This window comes from Periophthalmus magnuspinnatus, chromosome 16 (genome assembly GCF_009829125.3).
Source record: "Periophthalmus magnuspinnatus isolate fPerMag1 chromosome 16, fPerMag1.2.pri, whole genome shotgun sequence".
NCBI lineage: Eukaryota > Metazoa > Chordata > Actinopteri > Gobiiformes > Gobiidae > Periophthalmus > Periophthalmus magnuspinnatus.
This window is the reverse complement of record NC_047141.1, coordinates 27,659,275-27,676,225: the sequence shown is the minus strand read 5'-3', so window position 1 is coordinate 27,676,225 and position 16,951 is coordinate 27,659,275. Positions and strand designations below refer to the sequence as shown.

At 40.6% G+C, this 16,951-nt stretch overlaps 1 protein-coding gene across 1 annotated transcript; it reads left to right on the top strand.

Moving 5' to 3' along the window:
* Window position 1: 1 nt before the first annotated feature.
* On the top strand, window positions 2-8,686 carry LOC117383965 (neuronal acetylcholine receptor subunit alpha-7-like). Its single transcript, XM_033981217.2, has 12 exons — window positions 2-125; window positions 2,100-2,162; window positions 3,143-3,282; window positions 3,850-3,894; window positions 4,009-4,118; window positions 4,194-4,273; window positions 4,976-5,143; window positions 6,019-6,213; window positions 6,551-6,637; window positions 7,138-7,247; window positions 7,742-7,936; window positions 8,005-8,686. The coding sequence occupies exons 2-12, from the start codon at window positions 2,111-2,113 to the stop codon at window positions 8,659-8,661; spliced, it is 1,839 nt and encodes a 612-aa protein (XP_033837108.1). The 5' UTR covers window positions 2-125; window positions 2,100-2,110; the 3' UTR covers window positions 8,662-8,686.
* Window positions 8,687-16,951: the final 8,265 nt, after the last annotated feature.

The window sequence follows — 16,951 nt, the reverse complement described above, 5'->3', positions numbered from 1 at the left end:
AACAAAGAGTTGGAAATTTATCGAGCGTGCAACTGCAACATAATACGATAGTCCCCACGGTGAAAGCTGAAATCTTATCACTATATTCTGAGAGGATCGGTGAAGGCTAGTATGATGAACAGAAGGGATGGGAAGGTCATTGAAAACATAGGGAGAAATGAATAATCTAATCCTATTGCATGTCCTAGCGCATCACCCGAATTAAACTCCGCTGTAGGGCATTGCTTGCTTGACCCTCTGTATAAAAATAGAGGCAGTTCATTATGTTACTTCAAAATGCGTACATTAAACAGAAGGGAGAGGGCAGTACTGTATAGAGTCATTTATCATACGCGTCTTCTCATACATGTGGAGTCAGTGCGACCTATGCATCTGCAGGAAGAAACAGCTTACACTACAGAACAGCTGCAACCCATCAATTTTGTGGCTTCATTTTCATTTTTAGTCACAGCAAGGAAACAAAGGAAAAAAGAAAAAAAAATAGACTTATATGAGACTATTGTGACACAGAGAATCCTTCTTGAATCATTTTATTTAATACTATTTTAAATGTGCAAATGTATCTGCCATTTATCATTGCCTCTACTTATCAAAATCAAAAAAGAAATGATAACAGATTAATAAAGTTACTACTATAAATGTATGATACAGAACAAGCAAAAAGTATACATTCTAATAAACATTTATTGCTCAGCTTCAGCTATGAGGCAAAAATTACACTATGGGGAACCACTGGATCCTGCTCCAATAAAAGGAAACACTGCATTTACTTCAGACACAAGTAACAAAAAAACTAAACAGTGAAGGTCTCAATCAAAAAGCATTTGATTATTACATGCTCAAAATCTAAATTTCATGAAGCATATAGTAGTAATAACAAAAGGTAAGCATCTATTTTATAGAAAGCCCAGCTTGAAGACTAAAAACAACAACAAATAGCAGCAGCTGTAGAATAAAGTTGATCTCATGAAAGAAACTGACAGTACAGTGACCACCTTTGCCTCTGTCCCTAGTCCTATGTATTAAGAGTGTTCCATTATTTACACTGATGCCACAGGAATTTTAACAACTTTATGAATGTACTGGCCTTCAGGGTTGCAATATGGTCATTACAATTGTTAAAACTGATAATCGTATGGTGCCATGGCATTCAACGGTCGACTTGTCCCTCGTTTTCTACTATTTGAGGAGGTCGTGGTCACCCAAAGAGACACAATCACATGATCCAAGCGGAGCATCCTCTTTAAGCGGCTAACATGCTCATGCTAGCTCACTGTTGATGCACCATACAACCTCCCACAGCACCAAGAGCACCGCCGTAACAATGAATTCAATAACGCATCGCTATAAATAATTAAAGTAACAGTACAGTATAGATAAGCGCTCATCATTTTCCACTGACCTTTATTACTTTGTCTTTCGGTTGCGTTTTTCTTGCCGCAAAATTTAAACGCAGCGACAGAAACAAAACTAGGTGAGCGTGACGTCATCAACACGCGACACTTACAAAATACACGGCGCGTTTTAGTAACGTTAACATAAAAATATCTATCAGAAATTGATTAAAAATTTGTTGAAAATGACAAAAATTGACATAAAAACAACATACAATATTTTCCCATGTTATTATTATTAATTATGTAGGTCTAACGAAAACATCCACTAGAGGGCAGCATAGTTCTTTCGAAACATGACAACCAAACAGGAGATTTTTAAGGCAGGAGATGCAAAGATAAACACCAGCCTAAAGCAGCAGCAACAGCAATATTTTTTGTACTGCGTAACAAGTCCTTTGCAATAGCAGATTTGGCCCACAAAAGGTAGGGTTTCTTTGGATTAAAAATGTAAGCACAGAAAACACAGACCAAGAATGTACAGCAAAATCAGTGTAATTACACACACATCACACACATTGGGCAGAATATTTCTCCATTCTATGCATTTCATCCACACTCCCTCCCTTCTCCTCCCTCCCTCTGCACATTTTACGCTCTGGCTCCTCTATCAGCAGCATCACACTCAGCAGTCCCCTTACAATTCCCTTCTCTATCTCTCCTCCTCTCACCTCCTCAATGGCTTTTCTTTTTACATTAATACAGAGGGATGAAGCATGAAGCCGGTTGGGACTTTGGGGATGCTGATGGCTGCAACACTGCTGCAAGGTAAGTGACTTTTGAAATTGTTAACGAGATAAATGTTAGTAGTTGTTTCTTATAATGTGCTGTTGAATGTTTGCACTGAGTTTGATAATGACACAGTGGAAGCCCAAACTCTGAGATCCTTTGGTTAACAGCCTCACTGGGAAATATATGATGCTTAAACAGCACTATATGCATTGATCTTTTCTAATGCTGAGCTGTGCATTTTGGAGATTAAAAAAAATATATAGCAGGTGAAGAATAGGGAAAACATATATCAGACAACTGCAGTTAAACTTTGAGCTTCTCCTTTTTATTTAACATGCTTGATAGGGGTCTGGGGAGATGTTTTTCTTGTTTTTCCTTGGTCTGTTCTGCATGAAGACAGACATGTTTACAACAGCGCATAAACAGCCTGCATCAGAGATAATTGATTAAGATTAGCAGTCACTATCTGTCTTTGCCAGTTAGTGTGTGCTGGTCTTCCCCACAGTGTTCAATAGACTTTATGTGCTGTTCATATTCACTGCATTTTGTCATGTTATATTCACAGATAGGGTGACCACTGCAAAATGTGGAATTTGGGACTGTGGATGGACTAGAGAAAGTTAAACTCATATAACAACTGTAATAACATCTAACATTAAGTGATTTTCAGTTGTAACATAGTCATAGCAACATAGTCCAATATATAACCCAAAATGCCACCACATCGAAAAAGTATTAAAGTGTTAATGGGTTTCATCTTCCTGTTATATGCAATGTTTTGAGAAGTTCCCATTCAAAAGATGTAATCATTTACGTTACATTACTAATCATTATGGCAACGGTTCTAATGTCTTATCATTCTGAAACCCATGGATATCATCACGTGTGTAAATCTCATTCTCTAAATAAGTGGGAGGGGCCTGAACAACCAAAAGAGGGACAGGTGGTCATCCTAGTGAGTCACGAAGCAGTTTCTCAGCTATGTTTTCTCATTTTCTCTTCATTTTAAACTGCAGTGTCCGTGCAGGGTCCTCACCAGCGCTTCCTGTTAAAGAAGCTGCTGAGGGATTACAACCCGATGGAGCGACCGGTGGCCAACGACTCCCAGACGCTCACAGTGCACTTCTCCTTCACTCTCATGCAGGTGATGGACGTGGTAAGTGAACAGAGACAAAGACGACTACTTCATTGCTTCTGTTTTCCAATCATTCAGAGGTGCACTATGTAAGTTTTGAGATGTTATTACTTTGCCTCGAATCTTCTACAGTATGACATTAAAGTTCTTGTCTTCTTTTCAGATACACAAGTTTTTGTTGCTAATAAAAACTTCCATTCTTACTTTGAGGCTCTCACCTCTCCAGTGATCTGATTTGTAACTTGGCCTGGTGGTGGTTGTTGTTGTGGAAAAATGTTGTTTAACCGTTGCATGAAAATGAAATGAAGGTCTGAATCAAAGAGTTGTTTTTGTGGTGGATTTTAAGTCTTTGTGAATGGTACAGAGATTATTCAGAATCTGATATATCCAAACTGAAGAACAGTTGTTTTTTTTTATTACAGAGTCTCCTGCTTGTATCTGCGGAGATAGTAAGTTTAATGCCATACTGTGGAACATTTCAGGCAACGCAATATCATCTCCATGTAGCAAAGAAGATGCCACACCCTCCGCAGGAAAATTATGTTGCGTGCCTTTAATCTAATTTGTGACCCCCTCTTGTTGTTACAGGATGAAAAAAATCAGATACTGACCACAAATGCTTGGTTACAAATGGTGAGTTGAACATAACAAAAAGGCACATTCTTATGTATCGTTAAATCATTTTAGATTCAGTTTTTTGCATGTTTATTCTCCATATCTATTCATTTTCTGGTCTGTGCCTCTCAGCAGTGGTATGACCATTACCTAAAGTGGAACCAGTCGGATTATCCTGGAGTGAAGAACCTGCGTTTTACTCCTGACCAGATCTGGACTCCTGACATTCTGCTTTACAACAGGTGAGAGGGAGTTGCCATGACAATTATCAATATTAAGACACGTATAAAGTGACTGTGAGCGTTATTTTTCTGTAGTGCTCATGATAAATTTGATGCAACTTTTAAAACAAACGTCCTGGTCAATTCGAGTGGCTTCTGTGAGTATCTGCCTCCAGGTAAGGATTTTTATCGCCTCTTCCTGACATAAATACTGTGTTTACTGGGAATGGCTGTGATCGCTCTTGTCCTGGTTTGGAGTTGGTTGGTTCCTGATTTAGTCTTAAATATAGACTTGGTTTGGTCCAGATTTAGTCCTGGTCTAGTCTAGTTTTCATTCTGGTTTAATCCCAGAACGAAAACTGGACTTCATGTGTGGGTGCATATTTAGACAAGGCAAAGCAAGTTTATTTGTACAGCACCATTCACCATTCATACACAAAGTAATTCAAAGCCTCTCAGTTGTACGCACAGCCGAACAGAACCGTTTGGAGCCTGGATTTAAAAATTCTCAAAGTAGAGGCCTGTCTCACATCTTCACATCGTGGGGTTTGAAATCTGAGCACAAACTTACATCATGGGGACTTTATAGTGACAAAATCCCTATGACATAAGTAAACAGCATTTACTAAAGTCAGATATGTCTGAAAATAGACTAAGATTAGGGTTTAGATTAAGATTAGGCAACTAGTAACTACAGAAAAGTTAATATTCACATGTAAGATATATATAATTGCTCCAAGAAGCATTGAAATCCAGCATAGGCGATCGTCCAAATGTGAACATAGCCTATTAATGAACAGTTAAACTCAATACTTTCCATCTTAATTTCCCCTGACTATCCCCTGTTTTAAAGCACGTCTTCTTGTAATCTTTCAAAGGGATATTCGTCAGCACCTGTAGCGTGGACGTGCGGTGGTTCCCGTTCGACATCCAGCGTTGTGAGCTCAAGTTCGGCTCCTGGACTTTTGATGGCTGGCTGCTGGATATTCAGATGAAGGAGGCGGATGTGTCAGGATACATGCCCAATGGAGAGTGGGACTTAATAGGTAAAACAACAGTCAGTGAGTTCAGTGTGAGCATATAGCATAATTGAGTTAGTCATTTCTCAAGGTTTTTTGAGTTCTGTTATTTGAATATGTTATTATATAAACTGTCATGGTGTGCTCTGTTCTTGAGTTGTAAACAAGTATGTATTTAAGAGAAAAAAAACTAGTCATTAAACAGTCCTAGGCAATCATCACACTGAATTTTCCCTGGTACTGTTTTATAACCGTCAGTGGTGGAAGGTAATGAAGTAAAAGTAGGTATTTGTACTTTACTTAAGTACATTTTACAGTGGATACCTTTTACTTTTACATCACTACATTTGAGAGCAGTATCTGTACTTTCTACTCCACTACATTTTTTAACTGGACTGAAAAGTAAAAAGTACTTTTCATATGATTTGAGGGGTTATTTTTTCCATGTTCGTGGAAACACCCTGACTAAAGTTTTCGAGTTCAAGCTTCAGCTTTGAGCAAACAAAAACAAATAAACAAAACTCATGAGAAAAATTGTAAAAGTATTTGTATTTCTACTGTTAACCAAAAAGAATGTATATTTTTCAAGGTATTTTTTACTTTAATGCCCTACAGTGGAACATTCCAGGCAAAGAAAAAAAATCTTCATAAAAACAAGCTGTTGGCAAAAGTTACATAGTGCGTCTTTAACTTATTTAAACAATAAATTTAATATAGTATGGTTGCAAAGCTGAAACTTAAAGGAATTGACGGAATGGCACCACCAGGAGTGGAACCTGCGGCTTAATTTGACTCAACATGGGAAACCTCACCCGGCCCAGACATGGAAAGGATTGACAGATTGATAGCTCTTTCTCGTTTCTTTCATTAAATATAATGTGCATTTCTCTGCGTGTTTTCAGGGGTCCCAGGAGATAGAAATGAGCAGTTTTATGACTGCTGTGCCGAGCCTTATCCAGATGTTACATTTGTGGTGACTTTAAGAAGAAGGACTTTATTTTACGCTCTGAACCTGCTCATCCCCTGCGTCCTTCTCTCCTCCATGACGCTGGTGGTGTTTCTGCTTCCTGCTAATTCTGGAGAGAAGATTAGCCTGGGTAAGGGAAAGATTTTAGTTAGATACAATGTATTGATCCATGAGGAGAACTGCTTGAGTCACAGTAACTCAAAATGGCAATAAAGCCAGCATTTTAAAACACTAGTAAAAACAGCAATAAAATATGAAGCAACTACACACAGAATAGGTTTTAAATAAATATAAGGTAAGTATATAATACGCAGCAAGCATTTAGAAATAGATGGGTTAAAGATAATGCAGTATTGACTGGAGTTACTGTATATGAAGGTTGCCAGATATGAAAAAAATGCACATAAAAAGCAGGGTGAAATTCTTTGTTATAAACTCAAACACTAAAAGCTTGTGTCCTCCTGCAGGTATCACGGTTCTCCTCTCCCTCACTGTCTTCATGCTGATGGTTGCAGAGATAATGCCGGCCACGTCTGACTCTGTACCACTCATAGGTCAGATTCAAGTCACTTCTATAGTTTGAATACAAATACACATAATTATCTAAAGTGAGGGTTGTTTTAGGGTTTGTTTCATTTGTTTTTAATTTAATAATTTTAGGTCATCATTTTTGTTTCGTCACAATGCATGCAGAGAACTGGAGGCCAATTCATGGGATTTTGGCGAATAATAATTTTCTGACTTGAAGGTTTTTATGAGTTCCATTCCAAATTAAAAGATATAATATTTATATGGTTTAATTCCCCATTGCCATAGTTTGGAATTCATGAATAAGAGAAAAAGTAGATACCGTCTTACAGTAAGTACTCATGAAACAGTAAAGTAGTTATTTTGGATAAACAGAAACAGGCAAAGAGTTAGGTCACTATTTGATTTAATCTCCACTCCTAATTAGAAATATATACATATGTATCTTAAGTTGTCACAGACCAGAACTTATTTAGGTCAGTATTTTGGTAAATTTTTGTAATAAATATATTCATTTGTATCTCAGGTCAGTACTTCGCCAGCACCATGGTGATCGTGGGCATGTCTGTTGTAGCTACAGTCATTGTACTTCAGTTCCACCACCACAATCCCAACAATGGACCCATGCCGCGCTTGGTGAGTTTCCTCTGTTTTGTATCTGCAATGTTTTCTCATATTTGCATTTATTCATTCATAGTTATGTAATATGTCAACAGTTCAATAAAATAGTCATAATGAAATACAATAAACCAGAACTGCAATAAATAACTCAGACACAGAGGAACACACAGCTCAGGCAGCGCTAAAGGCAAGAGAATACAAGTTGGTGGCCTATCCCAATAATCAGGCCTAGTATTCTGCATTCTGCAGTTTATTTGTGGCAGCTCATGCCTTTTAATGCTACTGTCTGTTTTAAAATGGTTTTCTGGGTTTAGCCTCCTTTATTGTTATCGTGTAGTACAAAGTAGTTTCAATACTCTTATTTATTGCTATATTTCTCTGTAGCGATATTTTTATATTTACAATGTCATGTGACCTAAGTGCTTTATAAGATCAAATTCAACAGAACAGCAGCAGAAATAGTGCACAAAAGTATCATTTTTCAGTAACTTGTTCATGTTGTGTGGCAGCTGCACCTGGTCCTGCTCCAGTGGGTTCCCTGGTTCTTGCGCATGAAGCGTCCGGGGGAGAACGCTGACCCCTCTCTGCCCCACAGCTCTGGGGATGTGCAGAGTAAAAGTCTGGCCTCTCCAACCACCACCACCACAACCACCATCCCCACCCCTGTGCCTTCAGTGCTGCCTCAGAGTCTCACCTCGTTACAGGTACAGATGTCAAATGAATTATTTTATGCATAATCACGATCAGTTAATCTTGAAATCTCTATTTACAGGCAAGTCTGGCCCAACTGAACCACCCCCTGCCTGTAGCCCACCGCCCCAGCACTCAGCCAGTCGTCCTCCCAAACCACAACAGCAACCGCGACTCCATGCCCAACGGCCACCTCCCCTACATGGGCTTCCAGTCTTTTCAGAATGCCAGCGAGATAGAACCAGTGCAGAGGAATAGAACCACCAGCCACGGGAGGCCACACTGTGGCTTTGGACCTGGAGACAGTGAAGGAGCAGTGGGAGGAGGGGGAGGAGCTACAGGAGACACGCCCACACGTAACAAACTAAACTCTCCCCATGAAACGCCTTTGACTGTCGACCCCGAGCCCCCCGCTGGGTCATCTATGGAGGCGGGTGGACTAGAGGCAGGGGGTGGAGGTGGAGGGGGGAGGGCGAGTCAGAGCACGAGTGTAGCTACCTCCCGTTCTGGGGCAGTGGACAACCAGCTGAGGGCGCTTTTGGGAGAGGTGCAGTACCTGGTGGAGAGGGTCCGGGAGCAGGACAGACAGATGAGTCTGGTGGAGCAGTGGCAGTTTGCGGCGGCTGTGGTGGACCGGCTCTGCCTGGTTGGGTTCAGTGTTTTTAACATTATTTGTACGATAGCGATTCTCATGGCCGCGCCCAACTTTGGAGAGGCGCTGTCCAAAGACTTCCTCTGAAAGACACTGAGAGAGTCGGGGACAAAAGCACAATTTACAATTATTATTTTTTAATGTTTGAATTAAATTCATCCTATTTCAGGGGTGTCCAAACTTTTTTCATTAAGGGCCCTATTTTAATATTGCATTATACTCAAAGTCTAAATTGCTGAGGTATTTAATTTTAAATTAATGTATGAAAATAATGTTTGAGTTTTGCCTCACAGGTTTGTTCCACCAAAATGGTGAGGAAAAGATTCTAAAACTTTAAACATTAAAGTTCTACTTAATAATTATTTGTGCCAACTCAACAGGAAACCTGAAGGCTCATAAAATATTTGGTTAGGGCCCGCATTTGGGCCCTGGGCCACAGTTTGGACACTCCATCTTATACAATGGACACTGTGAAAAATGCCAAAAAAACATGCCAAATTTAAACTGCACTCTGTTTGATTTATGGCCAAGATTTGATATTTGGACCACAACAGCCCCACTGCAAAAAATGTCTATCCAGCCTTGGTTTTTAAGTAGAGTATTTTTTTCTCTTGAGATTCAAATGCCTATATGAGATTATTTGACATTTTTTAAGTTTTAAGTTTTTTGACTCATTCCAAGAATATGTATCTGTCAGCGGGGTATGTGGGGTCATTTTTAATTCTTAAATTCTTACCCAATTGGCAAATAAGACGGAATGTATTGCAAAACATTTTTAAGTAAAATAATAGGTTCAACATGTAAAAAAATAAATAAAAACTACTGAAATTAAGATACAATCATTTGATTTCATTTGAAGTCAATTGAACTAATCTGGATATTATTTTTGCAGTGCCTGAGTAGAATTCAATATTTACTATTCTATTTGTATAGTTTGATCTGAAATATTTGTGTAAAATTGTTCTTATGGGCGACAGGGCAGGGCACAATCCTTATATACTGAGGCTTTGAAACAGACTGCCTTTTTCACTGCTAAAATCATTCTTTTATATGCTTCTTTGTTTAATATGCTTCCTTGACATAGAGAAGCATGCCCTGTGTAAAGACCATAATAATCACTGGGCTGTGGTTTGCTGCATGTGACCAATATCTGCGCCTTTAAACCTGAAGTAACACTGAACTGCTTTCCCGTTTGGAGGACATTAAAATGGACTGCGTTCACTATTCAGTCGTCCATTGATTTCCGTTGGAGCCGATGGGAAACATTTTATTGATGCACACATGGAGAGGTGTGTCCTCTCGTGTACTCTCTGACCTCCATGCAGATAAATAATGCTTTATGGTGGCGTTATTACATCACAAATCATTTATAGTGCAATCCTTTCCTTATCTGTTACTTCTGATTTGTTTTTCAGATAGGACAGAAACAAATTGCATAAAAGCTCTGAGCATTTTGGTAACACTTTAGTTTAGGGATCATATATTAATGACTGTTTAAAAGTGCTTAAAAGTGCACTGTGTTTACTGGGAGTCCATCACCTGCTCGTCTCTGTTAAGATGTTATCACTTTGGGTGAAATTCTCCACATTTGTAGATTAAGGTACACTTTATTGTCCTTATAGTGAGATGTGTCCTCTGCGTTGGACCCTTTCTTCAATGCCGCTGGGACACTTAATCAAGATCAATTCCACCTCTTAAGCTTGGTCAGCACTATATTAGCTGGATTTGACCTATTATACATGTTTTGGGTTGTTGGGGGAAACATGCAAATGCCGTACATATCAATCTATGGCGCCACTATGCCTACAGGTCAGGTCTGTGGAGAGGCGTGCTCACTCACTGTAATGAATGCGTGTCTTATTTTTAAGTAATAAAACACATGGAACTGAATAAGTGCAAGACGTTATAGGCAAAAGTACTAAGATAACATCTTCAGATAGAAAAGGCAGAAGTTACATGAACATAAGCATTATTATATATAGTCATTTGTACATAAACAAAAAAAGTCTTATATGTTTTAATGCACACTTTATTAAAATAATTAACTAAAAAGCATACCTGTTACTAGTTAGTGATTCATATAGAGTCCCTAATCTTACCATCATTTCTGTCAGACGTCTGCGCCAAAACCCTCCTGTCTCTTATTCTTTCACCAATGCAAACCTCACCTCCTCTGCAGCTCTGTTGTCTGAGGTGTAGGGACACTCGAACAGGGGGGACAAAGGGGAGAGGCAGTGTGAAAAGAATAAGATATGGAGGTAATGAAGCATAGCGATAAAACAGGGGCCAAATAGAGAGACCGCCGCAGAGGGAGGAGGGCTCTGCAGTGGGATGGAGAGAGAGGGGAGAGACAGCAGGAGCATTTTACAAGCACTGAAAATTGAAAATCTTCATGAGTGTGTGTGGGGGCATGTGTGGGCGTGTGTGTGTGTGTGTGTGTGTGTATTAAGGCCTAGTTTAGTTTTTGCCTAGATTTTTTATGTTGCAAGCAAAGTTATCTGTCCATTTTTGTTCACAGTGGTGTTGTTTTACCTCGAATCTTTCACCAAATATCAATAGAGAGAAGCAGGCGACTCCACCAAACCAACCTCGTATTATTTTCTGCAATAAAAATGCCTGTAAATTAATGCAAAAGATTAAAAACCTGTGGAAAATTTGAGTCAAAGCAATAACATCTTGAGACGAGATGGCAGGTGGCGGACCCTCCGTTAGAAAACATATACAGTGCACGATCAGCTCATTGTGAAATCATTAAAACCAGTCAGAAACTCTACAAAACAAATCCAAAAATCTTGAACAAACTGGATTATCTGAATTCTAGTGATTTTAACTCCACCCCACAATGTGCTGAGGAGGCAGATGCTCAGTGGTTTTTAACTGATTGGTCATTAATGAGAGAGCACGAGGGGAGGGGCTGTCTGCTCGGATGTGGGGCTGTGTAAAAGTACTTAGGGCAGCATTTACAAGTGACTTGACATATACTTGAAACCTGCAGGAGAACACTCTCTCATTATGTATGGTCTTTATTTTGGCAGGAGATGTGGTGTTAAAATGATTGGCTACGATGGAACCATTTGACAAGCAAATTCTGTTAACTCATGTCCTGGCATATCAAATTGTTACGCTATCCTTTAAAGGTGCTCTATGTAACCTTTCTAAACGAGTGTCAACAATAGATCAGTTGGGGTTTGTCCACTGATTCGAAGGTTGGCGGTTCGATTCCCGCTCTCAACATAAACATCATTGGTTGAGTGGAAAAGAGCTGTATAAAAATGTGACGATGGCCATGATCATGAGGGTCCACCACCTTTTTATCTCAACGGAAACGGTATTTTATTGCCTGGAATGCTTCACACTATGACATTAAACTATCTCCATGGAGACAACAGGTGACACAACCGAGCAAACAGGTCAGATCTACGTAATCCACAGGTTTTTAAGGTACAAAAACACCTGTAAATAAAGGCAAAATAGAAGTTTAATGTTGTTCTGTGAAACATTCTAAGCAAAGTGATGACATCTCCATGGCGACAAGTTGGTGGCTGCCCCTTACCACACCACAAAAGTTACACAGTGCATCTTTAATACCTTTGAGTTGTACGTACACTGACATAACATTTCGTACATACAGATGACCGTCTGAATTCCTTTGTTTCTATAGGAGTCTGCTGGGAGAAGCCGTGCGGTACAAGTGATACATCTTAGACTCGTCCTGTTTTACCCCAGGTCCCACACCCATCTGCTCTCTGTCAACAAACCCAAGTGGGCGAGAGGAGCTGGACGGAGGACAGAACCAAGAGAGCAGAACACAATTAGAGTATTGGGTATACGTGGGCTATTGCAATATGTGTCAGTGTGTAGGACTTGGAAAAATACCAGCACATTTTGGACAAACAATATTATTCAGATCACATTATAAAGAAGATTATGCAAACTTTTCCTGAACCTGTAGCATTAGTGAAATACTGTATACAAGAATCTCAATAAAACTGCGCTGCGTAACTTTTGTGATGCTAGTCTAAAAAGAGATGTTATTACTTTGCCTGGATTGCTCCACCCTCAAACTTCCATGTTGCATTTGTTGAATTACAGGTGTTTTTATTGTTGAAAATACATTAAAAAACAGGAATTCATCTGAGATCTGTTGCTTAGCCTGGTGGTCTATTGTCACCATGGAGATACATATGTTTATTGCCATAGTGTGGAACCTTCCAGGCAAAGTGATACCATTTCAACAGAGATAGGCAGGTGCTATTTTCAAAGCACACTGGTTGAGGACTAATACTACAGCGCAGTAATAGCAGGTTTTATAATAAGATCGTACAGAGACAGGATATTTTGTTCTATCCAGGACACATGATTAACCTAAATAACTGCAGCTTTTGGGATTTTTTGTTCGTTTGATTCCAGTGCGGTTCATCTTTAAGCCCTTTATGTCACAGAGCTTAAGTGAGGGCCATACTGCAGTCCCAATGCAGCACTACCCTGTACCCCCCCTTCTCCCTCCCACACTGCTCCCACACACACACACACACTCACAGTCACACTCACACACTCACAGCTCTGGCTTCCTCTAGCACACCCACGTCGTTTAGGGCTGCTACTTTAATTTAATCGTGTAAAAAGATAAGAAAAAGACTATGAAGTGTTACAAAGCAATGATAATTTGTCACAGGTTGAACATTTTCCAATTAATTCATGCGGTTGTAGGGTTGTGCAATTAATCAAAATTCAGCCGTGGCTACAGTTATTACTCCAATCAGTTGCAAAAATGGTATAATCAAAAAATGATAAATGAAATCCATCTGGCTCTTGAAACAAAACCTGGAGCAACACCACTAAAATCTGCAATAGTGCTTGAATACTGAATTACAAAATACAAAAAATAGTCATAACTATCCATAAATAACTGTGAGTGAGTGTAACTATTTTCTTACTGTGATGAAAAAAAAACATTTTCCTGGTGTACTTTTGCTTCAACTAAATGCTAATTTCATATAATTAGTATATTTTCCAGGTGCATTTTACTGGTCCGGGTGCCTCCTGGACAACTCCGAGGTGTTCCAAGCATGTCCTATCAGGAGGAGGAGACATAGGACACGGCTGGCTGGCCTGGGAACGCCGCCAGAGGAGCTGGAGGAAGTGTCTGGGGTGGGGGAAGTCTGGGAATCCCTGCTTAGACTTTTGTTCTTCTGACCTGGCCTCAAATAAACAGAAGAAAATGGATGGATTGTACATTACAGCATCCAATCCACTTTATTTCTTCAAATAAAAGCTATTTCCTGTGCAGCATATAGTGAAATAAAATCAAATAATAAATAAAACCATGACTTAGAATAAAAAAAAACAAAAAAACAGTGTGAGTTGTTAATAATATGATAAAAATGCAAAGTACATGGTCAGAAATTCCACTTTACTGTGCTGTAAACCCTGGATAACTTCAATCTGTCTGGGATGCTCAACAGTACGACATTAAACTTAATCCATCTCCTTGAACGAGCAGCAGGTGACACAACCAGGCCGAGTTATAGGTCAGATCTACGGAGAGGCAACCCCGCATGCCCACATGTTTTATTGCGCTGTAAAGTTGGACTCATTTCCCTCCGCTGGGTATAACTGAGCCGTTTCATTCGGCCTTTCAGATGCAGATGTTGTTTGATAATGTCTTCGCTCAGGATCAGTCAGTTGTGATGAATTGCTTGTTCTTGATGTTCAGCGTAAATCAATAATGAAACAGTCATTTGACGAGCCAGTGGGTAATTGTCTCCCAGAGCTCATTACAGAAGAAAGAAGGTGCTTATGATGGAGGAAGAGACACAAACGCAGACAGAAGGAATTTGCATACTCCCAAAACTATAACTGCTTATCTTTGTAACATCACATTAAAGCGAAAATCTGATCATTGTCTGATTTATAACATTATTAAAATGTCACAATTGAAGTGACTAATCTTATTTCTTTCTGATTATTCACACCTGTGCAGGATTTGATAAGGAAAATTGTGTAAAAAAGGGCAAACTATAATGTGGTAAATACAAAAATGTGAAATATTTAAAGGCCCCGTATTACGACACTTTATGATCTATGTTGTAATGCTGTTTCCTTATTACAAACTTAACTGGAGTTGTGTTTTGTTTCATTCACACATGTTTAACACACAAGCTAGGCATTTTTAGTCTGAGTTTTTCTCTCAAATAGGAAACACTCTGTCCCACCTTGTGATGCCATCATGTGGTGATACAGGAAGTGCTCCACTGTGTTTTTAAACTCCACACACCTTCACTAGAATCATTTGGATGATTTCAGCCCTGGAATTACCACTCTCTACTGAACTGAAAGGTAAAAGAAGCTGTTGACTTGAAAACTACTGCGTAATGACATCATAAGGTGGAACAGAGCGTTTCGAGGTTTGGAGATGCTACAGACTGATAATAAAGAGACACTCAAACATGTGGGAATGAACCAAAACACAACTCCAGGTCTGTTTTTGAGGAGGTAACAACATTATAACATGGCTTAAAGTTCATAAGAGTCAATTTTGTGTAACGTAGGACCCTTAAGGCGTTTTTTTTTTTAATTTTATATATATATATATATATATATATATATATATATATATATATATATATATATATATATATATATAGGCCTGGGGTGGGTGCTCGGCAGCGAGCGCCTGGTGGCCGGGCCTTTCCCCACGGGACCCGGCCGGGCCCAGCCCGAAGGAACGACGTGGGGCCGTCCTCCCGTGGACTCACCACCTGCGAGAGGAGCCATGAGGGGCGGGTGCGGAGAGATCTGGGCGGCATTCGAAGGCGGGGACCTCGACGACCAGATCTCCGGACATGGAGACTAGCTCTGGGGACATGGAATGTCACCTCACTGGGGGGAAGGAGCCTGAGCTTGTGCGGGAGGTTGAGCATTACCGGCTAGATATAGTCGGCCTCACCTCCACGCACAACTTGGGCTCTGGAACCCAACTTCTTGAGAGGGGTTGGACTCTCCATTTCTCTGGCGTTGCCGGCAGCGAGCTGGTGTGGGCTTGCTCATTGCCCCACAGCTCAGCCGCTGCGTGTTGGGGTTCACTCCGGTGAACGAGAGGGTCGCGTCCCTGCGCCTTTAGGTCAGGGACAGGTCTCTCACTGTTGTGTTGGCCTACGGGCCAAGCAGCAGTGCGGAGTACCCGGCCTTCTTGGAGTCCCTGGGAGGGGTACTAGACAGTGCACCAACCGGGGACTCCGTTGTTCTCCTGGGGGACTTCAACGCCCATGTGGGTAACGACAGTGACACTTGGAGGGGCGTGATGGGGAAGAACGGCCTCCCCGATCTGAACCCGAGCAGTGTTTTGTTTTTGGACTTCTGTGCTAGTCACAGTTTGTCCATAACGAACACCATGTTCGAGCACAAGGGTGTCCATCAGTGCACGTGGCACCAGGACACTCTAGGTCGGAGGTCGATGATCGACTTTGTTGTCGTGTCATCTGACCTGTGTGGGCCATGTTCTCCACGTCTATTGTCAATGCGGCTGCTCGTAGCTGTGGTCGTAAGGTCTGTGGTGTTTGTCGCGACGGCAATCCCTGAACCCGGTGGTGGACACCGGAAGTAAGGGATGCCGTCAAGCTGAAGAAGGAGTCCTATCGAGCCTTGTTGGCTCGTGGGACTCCTGAGGCAGCTGATGAGTACCGGCGGGCCAAGCGTGCCGCGGCTCGGGCAGTCACAGAGGCAAAAACTCGGGGTTGGGAGGAGTTCGGGGAGGCCATGGAGGAGGACTATCAGACGGCCTCAAAGAGATTCTGGCAAACCGTCCGACGCCTCAGGAGGGGGAAGCAGTGCTTCACCAACACTGTGTCATGGGGTGAGGGAAGTCTGGGAGTCCCTGCTTAAACTGCTGCCCCCGCGACCTGGCCCCGGATAAGCGGAAGAAAATGGATGGATGGATTATATATATATTATTTGTTGTATTTTGGCTTCCAAATACAACAATTACAGATCCAGTTGTTTGGTTATATGATTATTCTAGTTAAAGTTAGAGTTTAGTCTAGTTTTACTGGCCTTGTAAATGTACATAATGCATAGATCTATAATAAATAATAGAGATCGGGGCAGATAACATTTACTATTGTCAAGATTTCTGTCAGATTACAGCAGGTCAGAGGATCAGGTTCAACAACTGTCATTATTCCACTTAGATAATATTGAAATATCATGTGATCAAAAAGGAGAACTGTTTATTTCAAAATTATCACTGTTACCGCACCAATAAACTATTCAAAGTGTTGTTTTGAAGGCCCAAAAATTCCTAAAAGTCAGTCTGATAACAGGGAACTGAAACCCAGCAATCACATTTTAGAATAAGAAAAAAAACAACTCCCCAAAA

What these genes read in the sequence shown, in the direction of transcription:
- LOC117383965 (XM_033981217.2), top strand. Translation starts at nt 2,111, where the DNA reads ATGAAGCCGGTTGGGACTTTGGGGATGCTGATGGCTGCAACACTGCTG. An exon ending in CAAATGCTTGGTTACAAATG is followed by an intron (nt 3,895 to 4,008) that starts GTGAGTTGAACA and finishes TGTGCCTCTCAG; the next exon opens with CAGTGGTATGACCATTACCT. An exon ending in CTGTGAGTATCTGCCTCCAG is followed by an intron (nt 4,274 to 4,975) that starts GTAAGGATTTTT and finishes AATCTTTCAAAG; the next exon opens with GGATATTCGTCAGCACCTGT.